The following is a 27,231-nucleotide window of genomic DNA, read 5'->3' on the forward strand; positions in this document are numbered from 1 at the left end:
GATGGTGAATGCTGAGGGTCAGTGCAGGGGTAACCATGGTGACACAAGGTCCTGCTTTTAGCCCATATCCCAGGGCCATCAAATGCATGACCGTTTATACACCTATAAACACAAGTATATACTCAGACGCACAAAAACACACACATACCCACTGACAAAATGCATTAACAGTCGTCTGACAAGTGAGGAGACATGTGAGGTTGGGGAGGAATTCTTCTCCTGGGGGCAAAGATCCATCATAAGCAATGGAGCAGCAAGTGCAGTTTCTTGTCAGAGTTTCCCATTCCTTTTCTCTGGGTGCTGTTCAGCTCTGATTTATACTTACAAGTATATTGTCATCTATGCAGCATAATTTTTATGATCTTTGTCTATCCATTCCGAGTTCTTCATTTTTCTTCTTGAGTGCTTGTTTTCACTTATATTTTGAAACTTGATGCAACATGAGTTGTTGTACCTGCACAAATGGCATCAAAGATAAAAAATGTAGCTACTGGTGTCAGCACTTGCCTTGGGCTTATAAATAATAATAGAACTTAAATCGTAAGAGGGAGTCAAGGCCATAGCATGCCAATAAAGTGATATGTTTGGAACAATACAGCTGTTTCAACCTTGTAAATATGAATGCACAGAGCTGTCTGGCCACATACACATTTACTTATCTGTTCCCTGCAGTGTGTCCAGTTATTTTCATTGTTCTGCATTAAAGTGACAGTTAACAGCTTCAAGGACAGCTCACTGTCGTTTCACATAAACACTTGTCTGCATTCCTGCTTATTATATCTTGTGGAGTTTATAGTCTAAAGCCATGTAGAACAGCATGGAATACCAAATCTAGTAAAAAATTAATGTTACACTTACACTAAAATAATAATAAAAAAAAATTAAATTTGTATTAAATCAATTTATAATTGCAATTAATCAATATTTTCTCTCTAATTTCTAAATGATTGATTAAAAGATATTTTTCTTCCTGTTGTTGCAGTTGTACTATTATTTGTTGTCACCTAAATTATTTTCTCATCCCTCTCAGCACTTTTATAGTGTCATTGTATGCAGAGGAAGCAAATATCTCAACATCCCCATCCCCACCGCCTCTTCCCCCATTCAACACCTTAATCAGGCCTCCAGAAAGCTGAGGCAGGCCAGAGCCATTAGTCACCTAACCCAAGGCAAAATGTCTGCTAGCATCATCAGCTTAAAGAGAGATAAAAGCATGGAGGGAGTTGCCAAGGTGGAATGGCAGTCATTGATTTTTTTTTTTTTTTTTTTTTTTTTTTTTACTCACTTGGCTCTCTTGATAAAACAAAATTCACTTGACTGGCTGACTTCCTTTCTCTCTTTCTGTCTCTTTCTGTCTCTCTCGTAGAGTAAGAAACATGCCAACAAGGTACGATTATTCTACATGCTTCACCCTGAAGATGGAGGACCGCCTTCCAAAAGACTGAGGCCAGATAACCCAGTATGCTCACACTGAGTGCATGCCTGTCTGCATGAGCTTGTGTTGGAGACATGCATTATTACTGTCTTCCTTGCACAAAGAGTTTTAATGACAACCTAAATTACTGTTTATCAGTTTTAGTAGCAGGAAGATATATAAATATGCATAAAAGAACTCTGTGTGAATTTGTTCCATATTATGCAGACAAAAACATAAGTTGAAAGTTGCAGCCTAATCCTTTTCAAAGCTTGTCCACTCTTAGCCTTGACCATTTGCTCATGAGAATATGTTTGGTCTGTTGTGTGTAGTTGTAAGCTCGAACCCCCTCAAGAGATGTTGTGCCTTGGCTGTGTGTCTGGCAAGATTTAGTGGAAGCAGATGCCGCCAAGTAGCTCTATATCTGACTATTGCAGGCCATTGCTAAGGAGGTCAGTGCATTAAAATTGCTTGTGTATCTGTCTGTGTTTGTGCTGTATAAATGCCTTTGTGTTTAGGGCCATTTCTAGGCTCTGCAGCAAAAGCAAATACTGAGTTGCATCTGCAGGGAATTGTTGGGCTCAAACGTGAGGCAAAACAGGTATTTTGATGCTGCTGCTGGTGTGTGTGTGTGTCTGTGTGTGTGTCTGTGTGTGTGAGCGTATAAAAATCTATTGTGTACTGTAGAGGGAGATTTACTATTGTACACCATGAGCCTCATTTATCGCTTGTTCCACGTGGCATAAATCACAAATACACACAGAGAATAAATACAGCACACAGGGACACAGCTGTGCTGAAAAACCAAAGCTTATCAAACAAACTGAGAGAGAAAAGTGGTGAACTGTTTCCAAAAACAGTGCGGAGCCACAGCCAAGAGCTTGGGCCTCAATGCAAAGCTTGTAACCTTGGAGGGATGATAGACCTCTCTTCTCCTCTAACCCAAAATTCAGAACAAGACCTAAAAGAAAAAAAATGTTTGCAAATACATCCAATGTTGATTTTTTTTTTTTTTAATGCCTCTGACAATATATTAAGCCATGGAACATGTCCAACTGTTTATGGTCGCAAATGTAGGACTTTTTTCATCCCAGCAAGGCAAAAGTATAAAGACAAACCTTGCAAACAGCCAAACAACAGGAGATTTAAAACACACACAGCAGTGCATGGTTAATGCTTTTTATGTTTTATCAAACTGAAAGCACTGGTGCCTTTTTCCCCCCCAGATGGTTCACAGTTTCATTAACTGAGACATTCTCACATAATTTTCTTCTTTCAAGTGTGTCCAAGGCTTAGGAGTGTGTCCAAGGAGATAGACTTCATTATGAGCTTAAATACTTTAAATGAGGGCTTAGAGTTAAATTTATGCTGAACATCAAAAACCTTTTTCATCATGCACAAACAGGTCAGAAGTTTCTCCATCACAATAATTATGTCATCAGTTTACCGTACAACATAATAATATGACCTTAATTATCTTTTCTTATTAAGGCTGTTTTGTAAAAGTGATGGCACAGCTGCAAGTGCAGTGGACTGGTCACTGGGAATATGGGCAGGATTCCCAAACATGTGTAGTGGCTGGGGAATGACAATTTAAATGATGGGCTTCAGTCTTTCAAATGGCTTTACATATCCATTTCTACATAATCTATTAACATAGGCCCACATTGAGCCACCCCCCTTCCTTGTGTGGCTGAAAGCCTGCCACAGTTTCATACAGTGCAGATTCTTGAACTAGTGTGATTAAAGCATGGGAGAAAATGAAAAGTTGGTTCTGAAAAGTTAAGAAATCTTTAAGAGAAAGAAAAGGAAATCAGAAGGCGCTTGAGGCAGGTACTTCAAAATGCCTGAAATTGATTTTGATGCTGCTCACTGTTGGCAGCAGCACTGCAGGTGACATGGGTGAGACAGACAGGTGAGATCAGAGCAAAAGGCAGCAATCACAACCTCAGAGTAGACACCAGCACAACCCTTGCTCCTCTGTCCGCCTAGTGTCTCAGAAAAGAGAGGGAAGGTAGCAGATGAGTGAGCCATTAGCTTATTTCTGCAGTGATAAAAAGTTTAAGTTAAAGCCTCTGCTGTCTGCAACCATCATTTTACCTTTTCTTCAGTTTTCTATTCAACTAGGCTTTCCTAAAGTGTTTATATTGGTTTCCATAGAGTAACATATTACGTTTGTGTAGAAGAATCCATGATGATAATTATCTGTTGGTATTTAATCTCAGTTCCAATAAAGTTGTATGCAATGCAATGATTTGTAAACTTCATAAACCCATATTTTGTTCCCAATAAAACAAAAATATCATATCAGATGATGAAACTGTAACATTTTATAATTTCATGGAAAATAAGTCATATTAAATTTGATGGCAACAACATATCTCCAAAAAGATGGAATTAGAGCAACAAAAGGCTGGAAATGTAATTGGCACAAATTCAAAATATCTGGAGGAACATTTGACTACTAATTTGATTACTTAGCATTAAGTTACATTACTTGGTATAACAGCAGCCAATCAGACACAGAGCCTCTCAGATGTAAAGACGGACAGATGTTCCCCAATATGCAACAAGCTGTATCTAGAAATGGTGAAGCAATTAAAGAATAAAATGCTTCTCAATGTATAATTGCAAAGATTTTGGAGATCACACCATCTCCAGTTCATAATATCATCAAAAGAGTCAGAAAGTCAGTAGGTATCTCAGGAGACAAGACCGAAGCTCAGAACTAGATGGTTGTCATCTTCAGGCCCTCAGGCAGCACTGCATTAAAAACAGCCATGTTTCCCCTCTGGAAATCACTGCATGGACTCAGGAATACTTCCAGTAATCACTGTCTGTGAACACAGTTCACCCTGAAATTTACAAATGGTGATTTAGGCTCTATCATGCAGAGTGTGGAGTACCAAACCCCCCTTGTACCAGCTGCCCCGTCCCTGTACAACCAGTACCAGAGTTTGGTACTCATTACCAATTAGTTTCCAGTTAGGGTTGGACCTGCCCTTTGTCCCCAATTCTGTTCATAACTTTTTTATGGACAGAATTTTTAGGTTCAGCCAGGGTGTTGAGGGGATCCGGTTTGGTGGCCTCAGGATTGTGACTTTATTTGCTCTTTACAGATGATGTGGTTCTGTTGGCTACATCAGACTGCGATCTCCAACTCTCACTTGTGTGATTCGCAGCCGAGTGTGAAGCGGCTGTGTCGTAAAACGGGAGTGTGTCCTCTCCAGGTCGGGAATGAAGTTCTTCTCCAAGTGAATTAGTTAAAGTATTGTGGGGTCTTGCTCATTATTATTACTGCACATTAAAAGATCTAATCAGATTTTTTTTTTTTTTTTTTTTTCATAAAAACATGCTTAATTGACTTATTTCATGATGCAGTCTAATTGGATAAAAGATTCTCTGTGGACATAATCTGACCAATAGAGAATGTGCATGTGACGTACGTCACCGCGGCTTTCTCCGCCATGTTGAGGGGCACCAGGCTCCTGTTTACGTCGACACTTTAATGTTTCTCACTAGTAAACTGTGTGAGAAACATGTCTAAAACATACTGAAAAGAAACATGCTTACCACGATGAGCTCATTAGAGAGGTGAAGAGTCATTATGATGCAGAAATACTAGTAATGAGTAAATTAGATTTACAATCTGCTGAACAAGTTCAGGTTTAGATGCATTGCCACCTGTTTCAGTCTCAGACATCATTGTTTACCTTGTGTTTAGTGTTAGTTCCTCCACCTGTAACAAATTTAAAAACTACTGATGATTAAATGTTTAAGTCATTTTACCAAAGGATAGATTAAAACCTGTGACTCTACAAACTTTCAGCTGCAACTACACCATCATCCTGAAAATGTTAACTGAACGTTTATTGTTATATTTTGATTCCTAAATATGTTATCTGTTCATCTATGTGGATTCATTTCTGATAAAGTGATATATTCTCGACATTATGTCAAGAAAAGACAATGTCCAAATATAAAGGATTAATTAATTTAATACATCTTGTTTAAGCAAAAGAGCATTCAAACTAAGAAAGCAGATAAAATAAGAGGAAGTGTATTTATTACATGAACAATAAAATATACAAAAACTTCTGATGGCGGATCTACTCTGAAACGTCTGAAAAGAGTGAGCAGCCCCAAAGAAAAAGATAAGATTAAATACTTGTCAGAAATCCTAAATTAAACGGAGAATAAATAGACGACAGCCATTTCTAAACTGATGTAAACAGACTGCGGGTACACCGAAAATGGCAAATACTCCCACTATTCTTTGCACTGATGACGTTGGTGCCCATTCTCTATACATTGTCTAGTGTGTGGGTTGACCAGGACCAAATATGGAGGATTTCTTTTTCCCCAGTCTTTCAAGCTAAATTAATGGAAAATTACAGAAATATGTGACAAAAAATATTTCATTTTTGGTCATGCTGCATCTTTCTTGTGTGTGACTTTCAGCATGGTCAGAGATAAAGTATCATCCATGCAGCTATACACTGGCTGCACAGTATGGAAAGTTTATTTCCATAAAAGTCCATGGTTATTGAGCTGAATATATGCTTATCTAAAATGCTGGAGAAAGAACAATAGAAAAAAATACTTACTCTGAATTATTCCTCTATTATATTATTATATCAGTGGCATGCAATGATCTTTTATAGAATTGCTTAGATAATGTCTAATCCAAAGAGAAAATGCTAGCACGACAGGATTACTCAGAAGATGACATTTTTTACAACCTAAACACTTAAAAGTGAAGAGAAACTACATCTTCGTTTTTAAGACAGTCTCTCTTGAATGGAATTTCTTAGGAATTTCTTCTGATCTTCTGGACAATCATGTAAAGATCTGCTCAGTGGAGGCCAGTTAGCAGATCTGACGTCCCTCTGTAAGGAACAGGTGGTCCATAAATAGAAAAAAGATCATTAATAAATCCGACCACACTCTGTGTGAACACTTCCTTTTAATGCTGTCTGGATGATGGTCTTATTTCAGCCAATCGAAAGTGAGTTTGCTTTCTCACCTCTGCATACCTGGAGATTGGCTGTGTGAAGCTGGCGTGAAGGTCAGCTTCAGAGGGCCACTGAAATTTGCCAAGGAAGGGGGTTTCCGATGCTGCTCAGCCATCCAAGAAGCAGCTCCGGCAAAGCAAATGAGCAGCTTTGTCTCCTTCAATAAGAAGAAACGTAAATCCAACATTTCTGAAGAATTTAACTGAATAAAAATTTGCAAATACAACCACAAAAACTATGAAACAAGATAGATAAACTACAATAATTTTGCAGCTACACCTTTGAAAGGATGGACACCTTCAACTGGATTACTGATTAATGTCAGGGGGCTTAAGGGTTTATAGATATATTCACACATACTGTTGAAACACACACACCTGCGTCTCCATCTGTCTCCCTAAGTGAATAAGACATGACTCAGCTCATACTGGCCTTCACCTCACATGGGATACTGAATGCACATAAACAGATCTTGTGTACACCCATGGAAAACACACTCCCCTCTTCTGCCATACTGTAACCCAGCATGAACGCCACAGCTCGCATTTTGTTCATAACCTTTCACACAGAGACATGACATTGATTATCAGACAGTGCTGAAAACCTGGTGCCAGGTGAACAAAGAAGGAATTCACTCCTTTCTGTTTGGAATAAACTTTTCTTCTTTGCTGTTTTTCATCTTTTTTTTCCTCCCACAGGAATTTTCCCACATCTTTTCTTTTCACTTCATCTTAGTGTTTCTGCCCCCTCTGTGTTCATACTGATTGACATGGTGCAGTCCGGCGGGAACTGCAGAAAGTGTTTTTCACAGACTGAATGAAATGCCAGAGTAAAATGCCATGCCTTGAGGTTTCTGTGTAGGTGAAGGTGTTTGTCACAGAACAAACAGAGAAAAAGTAGGTCGCAAAGGTGCTCTCAGATGAAAGGGGATGAGACTTGATCAGTTTTCCTCTCTACTCGCTCTATCTGTGCAGTTTTACCTGCTCAAAGGGCAAGAGATAAATAAGTTTCTCTTCTCCTTTTATTCTCCTTTAATAATATGTTTGCACTACCGCTCCTTTTAGTTTACACTTTCAGAGCTTCTTTTAACTCCAAATGAGAGCGTCTGTTTCCCTGCGCCACTCTGTGTATATATTTAGCAATGTTTCCCACAGCACCTCAACACAGAACAGTGAGAGAAGTAAGGAGGAGCAGAGAAAACGCAAAACAGAAGGAGAGGAAGATAAAACACAGCTAATTAGGAGTCTATTGTTAGGTGCATGAGCAAGATGAAGTCACCCAATCACTAAATATTCAGTGATACAGACGTCACTGTCAGGCAGCGGATAATCGGGCAGAGGTGTAGAATGTGCACACAAAAACAAAAAAACACAACAATTAGGTCACATGCAAATCAGTCTCAGCAGATACGCGAGGTGCGACAGGTAGAGACAGCGAGAGAAGGCGGAAAGGCAGAAATCAAAAATGAAGGAATGGAAAGGTTGATGACTTTCGGCAGAGAGAGGCGTTGCAGGAAAGCTGAGTAAGAGATGGTGTTTACTGTTTAAAGTGGTTCAGCCATGTGGCAGCTGTAATGAGCTGGCAATTATTCATATGTCAGTCACCAACACACACACTTGAGATTGTTTATAAGTTTATAAGTTTCCCTACTCTGTCACTAAATCCCCAATGTCTGTCAGCGTTTCAAGTAGATACTTTTCTGTGTTGCAGTCCCAATTCTGTCAACTGCTTCTTTTACTTTTTACTTTTTGACAGGTGAGTCTCCTGCAGGCCTCCAGAGAGATCAACTTAGGATCTTTGACTTTAGTCCAAAACAAAAACAAAACACACCATTACAGGACATCAGGCCACTGCAGTCGGTTTTCCTCAGCCAACATTTTCATAGAACAACACAGAAAAAGCTTTGCTCAAGGATGGGTGAAGAACGCAATGTAGGCAGAAAACACAGATGAATAAAAAGAGAAGATGAGAAGATGTAGGAAAGATATGAGACTGTATGAGACAGAGGGAAAAAAAACTTACAGAAGAGAGGAGAAGAGAGAAGTGTGACTTGTCCTCATGGGCACTACAGTCTGTCTCCTGTGCTTGTAATGAATAAAGATCATTGTTTGGCTGCATGAGGTGATGCTTCATGTGCTAATAAGAAATTCATACCAACTGAGAAACAAACTCTGTTACTAATGGTGATGGAAGGGGGAGGAGTGGGACAGTTCATAGCAAGCCTTTAACATGATCACAGCGGGGACAGACTCAGGGGAGGAGGGAAAGCAAGGCGGGAGAGGGCAAGGAGAGGAGGGGGAGGCGAGGGCCTGCCAATACAGATAAATATTTCATCCCACAACACACAGAGTCAGTGAGACTGGTGCCCAGAGGGGGAGGGAGGATGCAGGGAGGGAATGAGAAAGAGAGAAAAAGGCTGAGAGCGAAGGCAAGGCAGAAAGACAAAAAGCAAGAGAAGAGAGGAGAGCTGGGATACACAGCTAAGCCTGGAAGGTAAAGGTGTCCTTAAGTCTCACATCCGCTGTCCATGATGTTAACCAGTGTTGACATAAGACACACATGCACATCCTCTGAGACACACAGTACACACCCACTCACCCAGATATGGAGTTTTAGACAGCTTTCTGTTATTGTATTCTGCTGCTGCGACTGAGGTGTTTTTCATGAAACCAGATTCATCACCTGGACAAAGACAGCGCAAAAGAAGGAGGCAAGAAGATAGAAAGAGAGAAGAGCTCAGAGGAAAGATGCTCATAGACACAGTAACATCACAGCCTGCATTATTAGGAAGTTAAGATAACATATTTGTTCTGATATTTTGGTTTATTAAGCAGATTCTTGTCTATGAGTCTTTCCGTCATTGACTGAACGTGTTTCTGTGTTTCTAACGTTTATTCTCACGTTCCTCTTTGATACACTTTTTATTTCAACATTATACAGATTCTTTTCCACTAGGAATTCCTGTGAGGTTATTGAAATCACACATGAGACATACTGCCAACTTTTCCAAATCAGATTCAGGACAAGGTTTACATGAAAGAGTTAAAATCAGTTTCTACTGCCAGCTGTATATCACTTCCAAAAATTTTCCTTACAGTCAGTCTTCATCATACTTTTCGATTTATTTGCTTCTATGAATAAACAAAAACAGCTTGAGAGATTATGGACTATAGCATGCCCAGTATACAATGTGTATGTGAGTGTGTATGTGTGCAATACTGTGCATCTTTCTTTTAAGGAATCTCTTTTGACAGCACATTTTACAGTAGCACTCTGAACTAAGGTTAGGGTTTAGATAAGTAACAATTGCGGTTATTATTAGGGCAAGATTTCAAGAAATTAATTTCTGAGGAGTTCAAACATGGCTGTGGTTCTGCATTTTTGTCAGTCTGACAAAAAATCTTGGTCTTTTTGTTTACAGCCCGTCTCTCTTGCAGGGAGTAGCTCCCCCTCATCATTAGTAATGAACCAGCAGCTGTGAAAGAGGCAAGCCACAATCTCAGCCCAGAGAGACAGATGAATATTTGATTATGCTTCTCTTGTGTGAAAAAAAAGCAGAGAGTTCACTGCCAAATGTACATGGTTCCAATTGCCGTTCCTGCTACTTGTTCTCTTTAACCTCTCTCCTGTCTTTTTTTTTTTTCACCATTCCACTTATCTCTACCATTCTCTTTGCTTTCTAACATCCTTTACCCTCTACCGTAACTCATACCAACTTCCTCTCTTCTGCTGTAGGACTGTGCAGAGACGGAGGTGGACAGGAATAAGTGCTGCACCTTGTGTAACATGTTCTTCACGTCTGCGATTGTGGCCCAGTCCCACTACCAAGGCAAAACTCATGCCAAGAGAGTCCGCTTGGTGTTGGGGGAGCCACCCAACTTACCCACAGCCATGGCCAGCCCTACAAATACAGGTATCTTGAAGAGTTTACCTTCTACTGCTATCTATCTATGTTTGCAACAAGATAAAAATTCACAAATCCAGACTTCTTCTTCCCTGGAGTCATGTTCTATGGAAAAAGAAAGCTTTCAGACTTGTTCAGGTTTTCCATATGTGCAGCCTTAGCCCAAGATAAAGTTCAGTTCATTCTGTTTACACAAACGTTTAAGTATCTTCATCAGCAGTAGCCTAAACTCTTCTTAAGACGGTCCTAAAAGCTTTATACGACTTTTATTTTAAAATTCTCCAACTCTAAGTAGAAGAAAAATCACTCATGGCCATTTTAGGCCTCTTCAGATTTACTCTGTACTGGTTTTAAAGCTAGATGCCAAGACTTTTTCAAGATTTCCGGATGTTTTCTTTTATTTTTGTTTCTTTAGTTTTTATGCCTGTGGGTTATCACTGAAATGTGAACCACTGTGTACACGTTTTTCACTCAGGACAGCTTGAGTTTTATTCTTCACCTATCTTCCTCTTTATCCTAATTGTTGACTCACCACAGAAAAACATCCCCACAGAATGATGCTGCCATCATCATGTTTAAATGTAGGAATGGTATTAATGAGGCAATGCTCAATGCCTGATTCATCTAGAAACTGTTGAGAACTGTAGCCAAAAGGTCTATTTTTAATTTCAGATTAAAGCATTTTTCTTCTCAGTCATTCAGCTGCCTTTTGGCAAACTCCCAGCAGCTTGTCTCTTGACTGTAGTGAAGAATGATTTCTGTATCTGGTTGGTGGAATGCTGTCTGGGTTCATTCAGTTTAGTATAGTACAAAATTTAGAAAGTTCAGACTTCTACTGTAGTCCTACTATTTTAGAGTTATGAACAGTACTTAGCTCTTTGGCATTTGTAATGCTACAACAATTCTCTTTTATACTTTCCTAGATCTGAGCCTCTCACATGTCTACATGTCTTTCAACCTGATATTGTGGTTTAAAATATTGCATTTAGACAGACAAGTTGGCTCTATCTTGATTATGAACAATTATTTCAAAGGAGCATTGTGGAAAACTGTGTAGACTGATAAGAAAAGATAAACTAATCTTTTTTAAAGGCAAGTCGGATGTCCAAATCCAGAAATATCTTCACACCTCTCCAAGATGTGGAAATCCTGAAAAGGTGAAAGGACATTTGGTCAGCACTGTACATTTTTTTAGTAATTAAACTCTAGTAATTTCATCCTGACATCACATTTATGAGCCAGCTGAAGAAGTTAAAGTGATGAATAGGTGTCAGTGAGGCATTTGGAAAGAAAAAATGTTTTAGAAGTGAGTTTATATCTGCCTCCTTTCAGGATGAATATGAAGGCAGTTCATTAGATTTCTGACTTCAAATTTGTACTTCAGTGATCAGTCCTTTCAACCTGCTCTGTTGGATGTCATTCTTTTATTGTTTTCAATTACAAACATGGACATCCAATATCACCTAAAAGCTCAAGGTAATCAGTTTGGTCAATATACATACTTTTACCACCACAGAAATCTAGTGAGCTGTGGTGTCGGACTGAAGGGGGCAAACATTCCTATTACCCAGGGCCCACTGCAGGGTGGGGGCCCTTGAAAAGCCTGGAATGAAAAGTTTTTTGTGTTTTATTTTAAAATGTATAATTAATTACACAGTTTTCTGTAGGCAACACAATAGGATTCATTTAGGGCCAACACATACTGATTACTATCAGATATTCATCAAAGATTTACCCCAAATCATTTGACTTTTACAGACCTCACAATAAAAAACAGTTGCACTTTGTATATATATGCCAGCCCATTCCCAGTGATCAATCATGGCATATCTGCCAACCTCATATCAGTGGATTCCTTGTAATTTCAGGATTGTGAAGCAATCTGTAGATCTGTAATGCTGATAACCCCTATTTTAAACCTATTTTGAGTCTAATTTAATACCTAGTGAAAAAAATCAAACTGGGACAAAAGGTCTGTCCTATAATAATTACTAAATTCTTTCATTCAGTCATTAAAAATGGAAAGACATTAATCAATACATATATATGGAACCTTTCAGTACCACTTTGTAACATCAGTATTAGCAAAGTTGTTATCATGAACCACATTGTCCTCAGAACACAGCTGCAACAGCAGGTCCATCATGTCCAGATGATCACTGAGGATGTGAGACAAGATGAGCTCATGCAGGCAGTTAAGTTTTTAAGTTTATAATCATCTGCAGCAGATACAAATGAAATGATCTTAGTAACACTGACATCAAGTCAGTCAGCTTTTATTCTATTGTATGTTGTACTATGGGTAGGTTAAAATAATCCTGCATGTAGCTAGCGTGTATGGGGTCTGTCCTTGTGGCAGAGAGAGAAGATGTAAAAGATGCAGGTGAAGAAATGGGATAACAGGAAGACAGTGGGAAGCTGGTTCTGCCACATGAACCAGGATGAACCAGGAAAATAGCCAGAGTAGCCATTTTGCCATTTAGAGGTTAAACTAAGATCATATTTATTACTTTAGTCTTATTCCATGGGAAAAGTATGCATGAGAACTATCGATCAAATCCATATAGGGGCCCACCAAGATGGTTTGTGCATAGAACCAGAATTTTGTGCCTGATCCATCTGGCTGTATTATAACCAGCAGATTTTACAGCTGTGGCTCCTGCAAACCTCAACTAATAATTAAAATGATATATTAAAATGAATGCAAACAATAGGTTGTGTAATTACAATGGGCTACTGTTTTGCATCAATATTCTGATAGCTTCTTCCTCCTCTACATGAACTAAATGATAAACAAGAGAGACAGTATTTGCAACAGAAAAGCTGATCAGCTGATCAGCGACAGTTATGTCACAATTCAATGAGCAACAGGAGAGGGAGGGGGAGCGGAGGCAGCCGCGCAGCGCAGGGCAGAGAGCGACTGAAGCAGCAACCTCAAATATAAAAATAAAATAAAACAACCAGCTGAAAAAGTGTGTGTGTTAGACCCTTTCACCATGAAAAGTGTGGGTGTCAAAACACTCACATCCCCCACAGGTGCAACCCCCATGCATCTACCTATTGATGGTCAGTCATGGTCATAACTGTTCAACTACAGTCTGTGTTTCCAAAGGAACTTTATACAGTCTAATTCAAACTGGATGGAAAGGTAATATTTTAAAACAAACTAATTATTACAAAATTGAGTCTTATAATCAAGCCACCGAGTGACTTTTGCTAAACTTTGTCCTACTTTGGAAAGCTGTCGCTTCTGTACTGCCACTGCTGTGGAGCTCCCGTGGTTTTATGACACTGGGACCTGAAGGAAAAGAAACAAGAGAACAAGCGCAAGAAGAGAGGAAGAGTGACCTGGGAGAGAAGAGAAGGATTTCAGGAAAGATTAAAGTCAAAACTACCCTTTGTGAGCACTCTGAGATGGGTGCTCCACAGAAGATGCGCAGCCAAGCTGACAGGCTTGGGCGCACATGGGCGCAGAAACACACATGAAAAGGGTGACTGATGCATTTACTTGCATGTCAGGACACATTGGCACTAAAGTCTACTGTGAGGAGAGACAAAGCAAAGGCCATGGAAATGTTGGAGAAGCACTTGAGAGGTGTGTTTCCTCCCATGTGCAAGTCCTATCCTTACATACACTTCAAACTGGCACCTCTTTTTCCTACATATTCACACACACAAACACTCCCTGTTCCCCACTCCATAAAAAACACTTACTTCTGCTCCAGTGTACAGAGATCACAGTCAGGAGAAGAGAAATGGTGGGAAAACAAGGGATGGAGAGGAGAAGTACATTAGAGGATCTCTCCCTGTTGCTGCTCAGCGCTTGCTGTTCAACAGAGCTGTCAGAGCTTTGGAGCTTCACTCATGCATAAGCACACACAAACGCACACAAATCCCAACCAGAGATTTGATGATCGCCCTGTCTTTGGAGTTAATAGAAAAAAAAGGGGGGGAAACGAATAACTTTACAGAGTTTCAGGGTTGTGTTCTGTAAATGAGAAGCTAGACTTACATGACAAAGATGAGCAAAGTGAATGTGAGTGGGTGTGGTTGGTGAGAGGAGCAGAGACACAGCCATAGATACAGTAACTATGTGAACAGAACTTGAAGACACATCAAGATATGAGCAACCAATCAGCATGCAGGTCTCAAGTTAGGTCAATACAGGCCCACATACAAAAGACACACACTGGTCAGCAATTCCTGCTTGCTCTAAATTTCTTATCAGTGATTTGACTCCTTTTGACTAAAAACCATGTGTGAGTGGGCTTTTATTTGTTAAATTAAATGTTTAAACATGCTGCATTGTGGTTGTATAGTCACAGACGGTATGACTGGAATCATTGACACATTGTAGATGGGGAATCAGCACATTTGGACAAGCCATCTGGCATCATAAGCTTTCTCAAAGAATCTGGCTGTAGACCTAACCTCCCAGGATGATTTCTTTTGGTACACGTACTGTACCTTACGCATGCAAGCAGCCTGTTCTGGGACTTCATTCATGCACACACACACACACACACACACACACACACACACACACACACACACACAAACACTGGCACAGATTACACATTCAGTCCGCTGCACATACACATGCACACTCAGACACATTCGCAGCCACTTACACATACGCTGTCTTCACTGCGAGAGCTGCTGCTATGTCCTGTGGACATGTCAGTGCCCGTAGGCTATTAATGGGCAATCACCATGGTAACCAGCGTCATGTCATGAGTAGCAGGTCACCTGGAAGTCTGCCATTTCCCTTTTTTTATTCCCTCGGAGGAGAGAGAAGACGAGGGAGGCTGGAAAAAAAGATGAAATGGGAGGCTTCACCAGTAAAGTAGATGTGAGGAAAAGCCAGCACTTGCAGACTGGACCCTCGAGTGCAGATGGCCTCTTTCCAACCCTCATCTAATTTCCACAGATATGGCCTACAGCGTTCTATTTGCTGGCAGTCTTGATGAATAAAATAAAAAAAAATTGAACTCTTAATGTAAATGTGTAGGTGTAAAGGAGTGTGCAAGCATCTAGTTGAGATTTCATCTGTGAGACAGTGAAAGAGTAAAATCTCCATGAATGCATTAAATTTTCCTGTCAGTGTGAGTTTGTAAAAATATTTTCATTTCATGTCATTTTCGCACAAGACCTCAATTTGCATTTGAATTAATGTTAATATCCCCCCTCACTCTCCCTTCCCTGCTTCTCTGCTCCTGACTTCGCCTCTTCATTCTGCATTCCTTTACACCTCACTCCTCATCTGTAACTCCTATCTGTTTCCCCACCCATCTTCTCCCAGATTCCTCGCCTTCTACCCCACTGCCCACAGACCCTGCTGCATGCCCCCCTCCTTCCCCTGCCTTACCCTGGCCAACAGCAGTAGTCAGTGGAAATGGTGGCAGAGAGGCTGGGAAGTATTGCTGCCTTTGCGGAGCCTGGTTCAACAACCCACTGATGGCCCAGCAGCACTATGAGGGGAAGAAACACCGCAGGAACGCAGCCAGAGCACGCCTCCTGGAGCAACTAGCAGACAGTCTGGATGCCACGGAGAGCACAGGTCAGCCTCTTGAACCTGAGCCCAACAAAGTGACAAATGAAGGGCAGCAAGAGTGTCACTACTTCACAAGATGAAAGATGATAAGTGGGTGATCACATGTGATATCTGTGACACTGTGGGTGGTAAAATGTTCTTACTGTAAGTACTTCAATTCGGTGTACATTTCACAAATGTAATACTGATGTAAGTCACACCAGTTATTCACAGATAAATTTAGTACCAGCCGCAAAGGTTCTAAAAAACGAACATCTACCACACGTTTGGACAAAGATAGGGGTTTTATATAAATGACTACTTATTGTGAAGTATTACAGAGCATTATTTTCTTCCTCCAAATAATTCAACAAATTAACCCCCTATTCTTACTCTTTCCGAGAATTAATGTCCCACAGATGGCCTCATTACCCCACTGTAATAACCTTTAAATTGAGATGTAGAACTGAAAAGATTCATTGCGCTGCTTGGAGGGGGTCTCTGAAATTGCCAGTGTTAGTGGGTATACAGTACATAAATAAATAACGGCCTAATGTGAAAGAGAAAAACTTCAGTGGCCACATAGCAACCTACTTTAAAAAAAAAAAAAAACTAGCTCATGTAATACCCATACACACAACAAAATATTTTTGTATCTGAAACAACAGTACTGGGGCATTACTTTATATTATAAAGGTTCACTTTTTGGTTTCTTTGTTTAACACAGAAATTTGCCAGGCTTGTTAGCATGCCTGCCAGCCGCATTTTTTTCCAGCAGCATGATAGAGACGCTTTGCTAGTACCTTATGATATGTTAATAAAGATGATAAATGCTTATGTACTTTAAAGCAATCAGCAAGCACAGTTTGCAAAATAGCCAACTGTGTGATATGCTGGTAAAGAGCAGGTTATATGGCACATTGGTCTTGTGGAAAATATATTTTCTTTGTCTGTTTATCTCATTTTGCATAACAACAATTCCAATTATGATGAAAAATCCTGTATTTGTGTAGAAATACTGGCTGAACTGATTGATGGAATTTCGTGGGAGCCTTATGCTTCCCACATAACCCAGGCACAGGTCATAATGATAGATCACATATAAAATGAAATAAGCATATATAGACTTTTCTTAAAAAAAATGTCCATGTTGGGAGGGAACTCTCAACATGTCTCATCAGATGTGTGTCAGCTAGCTTGCTGTATGTTACTAACTAGAAAAGTATTACAAAGTAGAGACCTACAAAAAGCTGCAACTGAGATGCATCATTACAAAAGTAAGTCAGCATTTCTAGATCTTGATTCACCGCAAGGAAATGAAGGACCACATCTCTTTCACACTTTCAAACAAGCATGTTTCATCATTTAAGTACTCTGTGAACAATACTTACCGTATAGGTAACCTTAAATGGTCCTCAATTAACCATAGCAAACATTTTGCTGCTTTCATTAGCTGTGAACGTCAGCAAAACTTTGACACATCTTATTAATTTTGTTTGCCACAGTCTTAACTTTCCATGTTGGTTGTCAGGGGTCACAGTCTGCTCATATTACAACACAGCTTTCACACTTGTTAGTTCCAGCATTGCAATGTGTAAAAAGTCACAGGGCCTCTGCTGGCTTGGCTAATCATGCTTAACCATGATACTCTGTACAGAGAAGGATCAGGCAGCTATGTAACAGCACATAAATATGTATGCTGAGAGTTGAAGCAAGTGATTCACATACAATGACACTTGAAAGGGTCAAACAGGGAAAAAACTATTTTAATTTTGTTCACTGGTAAAACTGATTAAATATGATGATGCTGTATCATGGTGAGTTCTAGATTTTATTTCCTACATTTTTCTCGGCTCCTTTATTTATCTCTGTCTCCCACACAAATGTGTGTGATGCACAAATGTAGTAGAAATATGACATGGATTCACATGCTCACACACTCATATTTGCCAGAGGGGCCCATTAATGAAATAATGAATAGCATTTGGCACAAACATTGCATTTCCTTTTTCTGGATCCTGCAGTACGAGTGATTTCATCTAACATCATCCTTACTGCAGCATGCATGTACAAGTTTGACGCACTCGTAGCACACATCACACAGACTCTGGCAAGCACATGCAAATCCTCTGAGAGCCGAAGCTGTGCCGTTCACTGTGTGCTCCAGGTGCCATGACACAAACCATCATCTCAAGAAGCCAATCATATTAAAAGCATGAGTCATGTTGCCGCCTACAGAGGCTCAGAGGCTTTAAGTGGTGTCATGTTAGATATCGTCCTCCATCCACACAGTGACCCAGATCCCAGAACCTTGGCTCTTGTGTTTTTGCTGTTTCTTAGTGATTTTGATAGAAAATATAAATATTTAGGAGACATTTAAAGACAGAATGTTCATTTTCTTAATCTTTTCACATTTCAAAGCATTTAAATCTTCCTTTTAAGGACAACAAACTAGTTTATGATTTCTTGGTGAACTGACACAATCAGTAATGTCTGCCATCAATCAAATGTTTGATTTTTTCTGCCTGTTTTTTTCCACTGCCTTAAGTCAAGCACTTTGTTCATCACAGCACAGCTCTATTGACAGTACTTGTTTTGTTCTTCATATCACACACATCTCCAATGATGCAACATTCTCACATCTGATTGGCTTTTATCACCACTTCAGGTGTGAAGTCACAGGTGTGCTGAGTGTAATCTCAGAGGGAGGGTTGAAGGCGAGGCGGCTGTGGCGCAGACGCAAAGAGGAGAGAGGGGAGAAATGTAGAATTTAATCTCAGCCAAGTAGATTCATCTCTCACTGGACAAAAAGTCCTAATATCTGGAGAGATCCAAGAGTATACAAGTTTATGTATCTGCCATATATCCAAAAATGTTTCCAGGGATATACAGGAAGATCTGATCTGTAACAGATCCTTGTAAAGAATACCCTTCGGAGACACACCTGTGATAGATTCCAGTACTGGATATTTTTCGTATATACATCTATAAAAGATCCTAGTGTAAGATATTCTTCGAATACACATCTGTGACAGATCGTAAGGCATATCCTCCAGATTTGTTCCATAATTTACTAAACTCATTGACAACATAAACCTTGTGCCCTCCTTAAATTCTGCACTCTCTTGTGACCCTCATTGACAAAGTCCACAACAAAAACTGCTATAAAATCTTAGTGCATCAATATATTTTTTCTGCTTTGTTCTTCATAAATCTTTTAAACAACTCTGTCCTCCTCAAAAATACCAAACATTCAGTCATTTTAAGGATTTTAACCCTTTAAATGAGTGTGTCTGTGTTTAATTATTTGAATTAATTATTTACTGAAAACACAAATCATTAAATATTTGATAGAAAAAAAAAATATTGCACTGATGGGGCTTTGGTGGTAATAAAGTCTTATATCAAAGGTTAGCAACAAAACTGGTTTGATGTCATTAGTATTTTTTATGTAGTATCAAATACTCCCTCTGTTGACCTTTGTGGACAAGCTGTTCTACTGACTATCATTAAAACTACATATTTTAATCTTACTATAATTAGAGTTTAAAACTATTCATTATTTAATGTCAGCACTTCATTTGGAAGAAAAGTAGTGGTAGTTGACATTTTTACTTGATTTTACTGCTCTTCATTTGTCCTCCTTTTCCCTTCGTGGAACTGTCTTCTTGTTTTTTTTATCTGTGTCTTTGTCCCACCCCATTCCTGCTGATGGACGCTCTCTTGTCACTTTGTTAGTTGTTACTGTGTTTGTTTTGTGTGTAAATGTGCGTGCACACTACCAGGGGCTCTGATCTGTCGTCATCTTTCCTTAGTCATTGTCAGTACAGGTACAGGTGATTTTTTCCCCTCTCTTTAAACTGTGGCTGCAGAATCTGCCTACTGCATTTCTGCTGGTTTCCTATTGATGGCACTGACCTTTACTCGTACTTGCATCACTCTGACTTATCCCCCTCAACCTCGACCAATACATATCATAAAATTCACATGACATTTTTATGGATGCCATTTCTTACTCTTGAATTTTTCTGGTGTAATTGCACACACAAGGCACAAGGGAGAATGTCATGATTTTCCACAGCTAGGTGCCAGATAAAACCCCATGGAAATGGATTATGGAGGAGGACGAGGGAGTCGCAATGGGGGTGGCTACTGGCGAGGGATGGAGCCCGGCTGACTCGGCTGTGTCTTTACATAAATCACAACAGGACTAGAAACCCATCAAGACTGGCCTGGCACTTTGTCTCTGCTCCTCAGAGACTCTGTAGAGAAATACAAGCAGTGAGATAAGCGTCTAGGTTGGGAGTATGTGTGTCTGCCCAAGTGTGTGTGAGTGTTTTTCTGTGAGGACTTGAGAAAGGATGAGGTACTAAAACAGAGAGGAAATTATGTGGAATTGATGACTGTGCACAAATTGTGGGGAAGAGATGACCTCCTACTCCAGGAGAAAGCAGTGTGTGACAGTCTTAGATCAAATTTACATTCAGTACATCCACATGTTCGACTGCAGGCATTGTTGATAGTAGAGATTGTGGTCAAACCTCAATACTTTTCGACTGAAAATAAGAAAATGCCTAGCTTTTAATTAACCCCTTACGATGCAGACATACCGGTCCCGGTACATGACTACTAATCAACAACATTGCAGCCATGTGTGTAAGCCCCTCCGTCATGAATGCCCACAATATACACATCAAATGAAAGCTCAAAGTCTCGTCTTTCCGATGATATAAACCATTTTGACACGCAACAACCACAGCGCTAACACTAAAGCCTTTTTTACAGAAAAGCAGAAAGTTTAAATGTTGACTTTCTCTATAGGTCAAACATCAATATTTCCCATCAAGATTGGTCTCATTCTGTCTGTACAGGTTAGGCGAGGACAAAAAAATATTTTTTTTTCTGTGTGTTCTAAAGTGTATAACTTTTTATCAGTAATACTTACAGTGATTCTGATTGCTGTGGGTGAAACAAGAGAGTGTTACCTTTACAAAGAGCCCAAGCCTGTACTTACAATCCAGAGGGTTCAATAACAGCAGTAATTCTAATTTGGAGAGGTCATATTACAGGCGTTTATGCCAAAATGACCCCGCTTGATAAGGGGTTAAAGTATTGAAAAGAGCTTTCTTTAATTAAGAATTTTCTGATTTATTAAAAGGATGTGCCAAACTGTTGATAAATCCCCTAAATACTTGCCCAAACACCTATTTGTAATGTAAAAAATGGGACTCACACAGAACCTTGAGACAATTATTGCACAACTCTGCAGTTCCTCTCAGCTTTATTAATCATTTAAGCATTTTTGCTTCCTGTTGTTTTAGTTATTTTGGTCTTGCTGCTCTTATTGTTGCTTCTAGCAGTAGCAGGCAACTTTTTACACCAAAAATAATGTGAGAAATTGACTGTGTCCAAAAGTACATCAGATAGATATAAATAACAACTCCTAATGGATGCACATAACTAAAGAGCTGTACATTTTCCTCGGGAGTTTGTGGAGAAAAACAATCTAAATAACAATAAAAAATAATCTGATTGTAACCTATTGTATTGTTTTATGCTAGAGGTCAAATATAGCAACTGTTAGCTTGGCTAATGTGTATATTAACTTTAGGCTAGTAATTATTACAGTGACAAAAAGTTTATATTGTGTATATAGCTTGTTAAAAACCAATTCATATGGCAAATAAAATAACTGTAAAGGCATTAAGAACATTGGAATGAACCATTTGAGAAATTCTGGCTTGAAAAGAATTTCAATAATTTCTAAATTAATGCATTTAAAAGGTTTATAGAAATATTGTAGCATTGATATGAAACCATATCCTTAGCCAACAGTTGGCCATTTGTCAGTTCATAATTGGTTAATCTTTAACATAAATTAAGTTGATCTTTTACCTTGTGTTGATTTATAGCTTATAACAACTGCTCAGAAAACATTCAAAGAATTAAACACAAGCTTATTGTGCCAAAGGCAACAGTGCCCAGTGCTGTCCTTGTGGTATTTTAGGAGTATGTTGACTGTGTAAGAAAACGTTTGTCACACTCCATCACTTCAAACTTTAGCTGAGTGGCCATTGTTCTTGGAAATATAGCCAAATTTACTTCACATATGTTAACTTCAACTAATGTGAATATGGAGGCTGCAGTTATATCAAAAACCAGTATGCTATGCTCTGGTGATGACTACAGCTTTCAAACAGTCCCAAAAGCCATTTTTCACCCACAATTTCAGACTTGCTTTACCACATGACACTAAAAACAAAAAGGAAAAAGATTATTCCTATTCTCTTTCATTAATCTTTCCATATCCAAGAAGAACAATATTGTAAACTAAAATATTGCTAACAAAATCATTGTCAAACTAAAATGGAAATCAAACTGGAAGGGAACTCTTAAATCAGGCATGAATAGATTCAGGAAACCATTGGCAATACTCAGCCCAGTTACCCCGTGTGGTTTCTGTTTCTTTTGTTTGAAACAGATGGTCTTTCCAATTACTTTCACATTGGCAACAAAATTAAGTAGACTTTCAATAACTTCTTCAAAGTTTGCTGGTAAAATTCCACTTGGATTCAGTTTCACTCTCACCCAGTCCTCAAACCCCCTCTGCCACGATATGCGTGATACATTTCTGAGAGACTCACTGTCAAGCCTTTGCAGACTGTTGGTTTTGATAGCATCTCAGTGGGTTTCTTTTTGAATTCAGTTGTATTCTTGAAGAGAGCATGGCACACTTGTGGTGTACCAAAGGCTCTGGAGTAGTAACTAAACTAATATCCTTCCAACAAAATGTTATTTTCTTTTTATAGATGAATTAGAGAATTCTCACCATACAATTAACCATATATATTACTTCATATTCTTCATATTCATCAGGTGTACAGGGTGTTTTAGGCTTATTTCCTCCCACTATGTCTTAAAAGGTCTGGCTTAGTGCTATTTAACCAACTGCACTCACAGAAGATTTCCAAATTGCCAGGGCTAACTACTACCTGAAATCCCTCTGAGACTGGCACATGAAAGGAACTGCAGTCAGAGCTTGGCAGTACATTCGAATCTGAGCGAGCCACAAATACCATGTCCCAAATGGAAGCATTAATGCTGTGGGAGCTGAATCAAAATTTAAAATATCTTACACTAAAAGTATAGTTGATTGCTGAATTTCTCTCTAACAATAATGTTGAAACAAGAATATTTTCATATTTTCCAAACACGGATGTAGTCCATTACTTTTTTAAGCATCGAGGCATCCCGAAACACAGAGTGCCAGCGATGCCAGAAGGCTTCACACAGTAAACAGCAGCCACAAACAGTTCCACACCCACTGCCTTAGCTCATCTCACCCCCTCTTTTCTCTCTCCTTGGCTTATCGTCTCCTGTAATTAACATGACTTAAAACGCCTTCACAAATACTGCTCACAAAAAACACACATTCTCAACCCTAATCTTCACGCTGTCAGTTGCGTTGCATGCACAGTTTCCATGCATGTAATTAACATGGATTAGACCATAGTGCAGTCTTATGTCAGAAGTTATGCCAGTACAAAAAACACAAGACGAGTGGCACCAAAACAGACCTGCAGCATATTGTACACCCATTCTACCCGGCCAGGCAGTGGGGAGGTGACATCAGTCAGACTAAAAGCAGGGCTCTGTCTGTGTGTGCATTCACATATGTACATATAACACACTTAATCACAAGAACAAACCTCTTTGTGTAATCCTTGAAGCAGTATGGAATTACAGAAAAGAGTCAGGAATGATAAAAGAACAGAGGCTTATCATTTTTTTCTTTGCCAAATAATCTCTTCTCAAATGAACCACCTTTTAATTTTAAGATAACAGAAGCATTGACATTTTGACAGAAGATGCATCGTTTCTTTCTTTTTCTCGAATTCTGTTTCATGCACAGACTTAATTATTAGCTCATAATAGATGTAAAATATCAACATTTAAGCCAAGACAATGCTGACTCCAGACTGCTAATTCAGTTATGTCGCTCTTCTAAATGACTGCTTGTCCTTAATCACCTCTGAAACAGACAGAGGGACTCTTCAGGCAACATGGAGTAAATATGTCACATTATGTAACTCTGGCTCAGTCTAAATGACCTCCCAGCACTCCTAACTATATTACAACTTCATCTACAAATTTAGTTCTTTACCAATTACCACCACAGAAGGTCACAATATGATGACATATACTGACCACACATAAATCTCATGGACAGTAATGACAGCAGAGAAAAGGGCAGCCACAACAAGCGAGCACTGCTTGCTCCATACGACAAGTGTTATGCACACATCCTTTAAAAAATGACAAAAAAGCACCAACAAAGAGGGGAAGCACAAATAGAGTAAGGGGGGTAAAGTTTTATTTGATTCATTTTCAACCTTTTTTTTCATACAAAGGTGAATTTTTAGGGCTGATCATCTCTAATTTGAATAAAATCCTGCACTGACGGCTCTGCTGTGTGCTAATTGTTAGGAAACAAAAATAGCACCTCATTGCTTCTCTGACCAAGATCACGCAGCCAATTATTTTGTGTTGCTGATCAACCTATCCTCATCTCCTCCTCTTGCTCTGCCTTTGTGAAAGTAAGGCATTTTAAATCAGTGCTGCTACACTAACAACTCCTTACCCATCTCCTATTCTTTATCTCCTTCTCATTTATTTTTTTTTTCTCTGGAAATTTTCTCTTTTCACTCATTCTGCTTAATCCCAACCTCCAAATCTCTCTTCACTCCAGTCTGTCAGTATCTCCAAACTCATCTATTTCTGGATGTTCTTCATGACCACCTGCAAACCCTCCAATTAGTCAACATCTGTGTGTGAGTTGCACTATCTAAAGCATGCATTCACAATAAGAAGTGCATGCATGTGCAGTCGTTCTCAGTAGGAGACTTACATACAGCCAACTGCACTGTTCTTTTGCTATTCTTAGTGTCCTAATTCTTCTGTTGAACCCTGCTGAAGTTCAAGTTTCAAAAAGCCACTCTTTCACACACACATACACACATTGAGACTAGAAAGAGAAAGACACTGATCTAAGGATCTAAAACTGTGACCATTTTCCCGCTAATAATTAGTAATCAAATCTCTTCCCAGATTCACTCTAATTAGGAAAATTACCCTGCACTGTTGAGTGTAAAAATAACTTTTATTTTATTGTTGCTCACGTTGGCCTCATTGCTTCTTGCCTGTGATCCAATTTTTAATGATGATGACTGCAGCTTTAAGGATTTTTATGAACCCTACATCTCATATGTGCCCTCATAATAACCTCTGCACATGTGTGGTTTGTGTGTTTGTTTCTCTCTAGGGCTTCGCAGTAGTTACTCATGCAATGTCTGCAGTGTGGTCCTCAACTCTATCGAGCAGTACCATGCGCACCTCCAGGGCTCCAAGCACCAGAACAAGTGAGTACAGCAACTTAAGGATGTATTCTTGGATTGTCGGTCAAATACCTAATTTAAGCAGCAGCTGGTGTGTTTTTTAGATATAAGAGAATGCTGTGAATTTCCCTCACTGTGGCTCCTGTTCCACATATAGTTTCACAAGATGATCTTAATATCTACTTCATAGTGGACCAGTTTTTGGTTCATGTCAAAATGACACCTTATAGCTCATTCTTTACTATTTAATTTAGTTTTTTTTCCCATCTGTCAATTTGTGCTTCTTCCATTTTCTCATCAAATTGTCTTCTTGCAACTCAGCCCCTCCCACCACAGATGCTAGAGAAGGAGGCACAGAAGAGACACAAAGAGAGAGGAGTGGAGGTGACAGGCATTTAACTAAATGACACAATCTTGTTTCAGTGCCACTTTAAACTGCCGTCAGTTTTATATGTTACAGCTTACTGCTGAATTAGTATTTTGGACAACAGTGAACATTATGTTCAATTCATGTTATAATGTTGCATTAAGGTATCACAACCCTTCAGATGTTATTGATGCTTTAGATGTCCTCTGACATGAGATGAGGAAGAACTATTCCAGAGATAAGATGAGCCTGTTGGACTCAAAGTCTCAATTCCATCAGTAACATGTGACATGTAGAGTAATATATTTGTCAACCAGCAGCAGTAGAGTGTGACATGGAGCAGTTTCATTTCATGCATTTACCATGAGATGGCTGTGAGTGTGGTTACAGGCAGTGTTGTTTGTATGTGTGCCTGTTTGTGGGTCTCTGTAGTCAAAGCAAGGCAGTGGAAATCAAAAGTGTTATTAACGGAGTCTTTGTCAGATAAAACGGGAGATTGATATGACACTGTTGCTTTCTCTTGTTGTTTTCTCTCTCTTTTTTTTCTTTCTCTTTTTAGAGTTTAGGCAACTAACATTTCTGTATTTAACCATCGTGGGCTGAAAACACAAAACTTTTCCAAACAAGTTAACTCTAGAGTGGTGGGTGTAGTGGGAAAAACAGCTGCAATAACAAGGAGAAAAGCAAAGAGTCAAGGAAGAGGAGACAAAATCAGAAAGTAACAAAGTAGCAGAAAATAATTATTAAGTTGAGGGTAAACTGTGATTACTTTGAATCCGTGGTCACCATAGAAGACTTTCATTAAATGTGGGAAAATCGTATAAATAACATATTATATAAAACATTCATGTTTTCTTAATGCATATACTATATTGTGGTATGTGTATCAGGAGACAGATTTTTTAGCAACCTTGTCATTTTCATGTAATAATCCCTAGATTTTCTGGTATGGTAACAGTCTGCAAGCAGTGCACCACAGCATCCAGAGTGTTAATTTTATCTACTGCAACTATTTTAAACGTGGAATTGTTTTTTTTCCTGCAAAGAATGACTGATCCATCACTATGTTTCAGAACACAGCACTTTGTTTTTGTTTTGTAGATGTCTCAGTGAAAATGTATTATTGGTTAAGAGAGCTATTGACCCCTTTTAGCTTCCCTAAGCCCTAACAATTGAGTCAGTGAATGCACTTATATTTTTCTGGCCAGCAATACAGCCCTACACTTCACAGAGGACTTTTTATGAACAAAGCCAATAATGACACTGGCTTTGTGAGGAGGAGAAGTCGAGGCTGTTCCAGCACTAAAAGAGCACGAATCTGAATCTCAAGCAGTAAGTAAAATGGTTTTTAGATGTCTGTGTTTTGAGACAGAAATGTAGGAACGCATTTTAGTGGAAACATCCTGGGTACAGAGAGAAAAGGCAGCTAAGGAGGCTAACAGTACTTGTGTGGATATATTTTTTTCATGGGGGCAACCAAGAGTATCCATTTGTTGCATCTACAACCACTCAGGAACATGGAGTTCCTCAGACAAGCAACCATAGTTTACATTTACCAACCTCTATGCATCTTACATAGTGTGTGCAAAGAAAAGCCATTAGC

At 39.2% G+C, this 27,231-nt stretch overlaps 1 protein-coding gene across 6 annotated transcripts in view; it reads left to right on the forward strand.

Annotated features, from left to right (window-relative positions):
• The window catches only part of zgc:171482 (zinc finger protein), a 63,899-nt gene that overhangs the window by 23,524 nt on the left and 13,144 nt on the right, over positions 1-27,231 (forward strand). For all 6 annotated transcript variants that reach the window (XM_042011134.1, XM_042011135.1, XM_042011133.1 and 3 more), the window contains 4 exons: positions 1,367-1,459; positions 10,165-10,342; positions 15,636-15,893; positions 25,189-25,285. In XM_042011134.1, the coding sequence (XP_041867068.1) occupies positions 1,367-1,459; positions 10,165-10,342; positions 15,636-15,893; positions 25,189-25,285 (626 nt within the window). The remainder of the gene's footprint in view (positions 1-1,366; positions 1,460-10,164; positions 10,343-15,635; positions 15,894-25,188; positions 25,286-27,231) is intronic.

The sequence above is a fragment of the Melanotaenia boesemani genome, chromosome 16, assembly GCF_017639745.1.
Source record: "Melanotaenia boesemani isolate fMelBoe1 chromosome 16, fMelBoe1.pri, whole genome shotgun sequence".
Lineage (NCBI taxonomy): Eukaryota > Metazoa > Chordata > Actinopteri > Atheriniformes > Melanotaeniidae > Melanotaenia > Melanotaenia boesemani.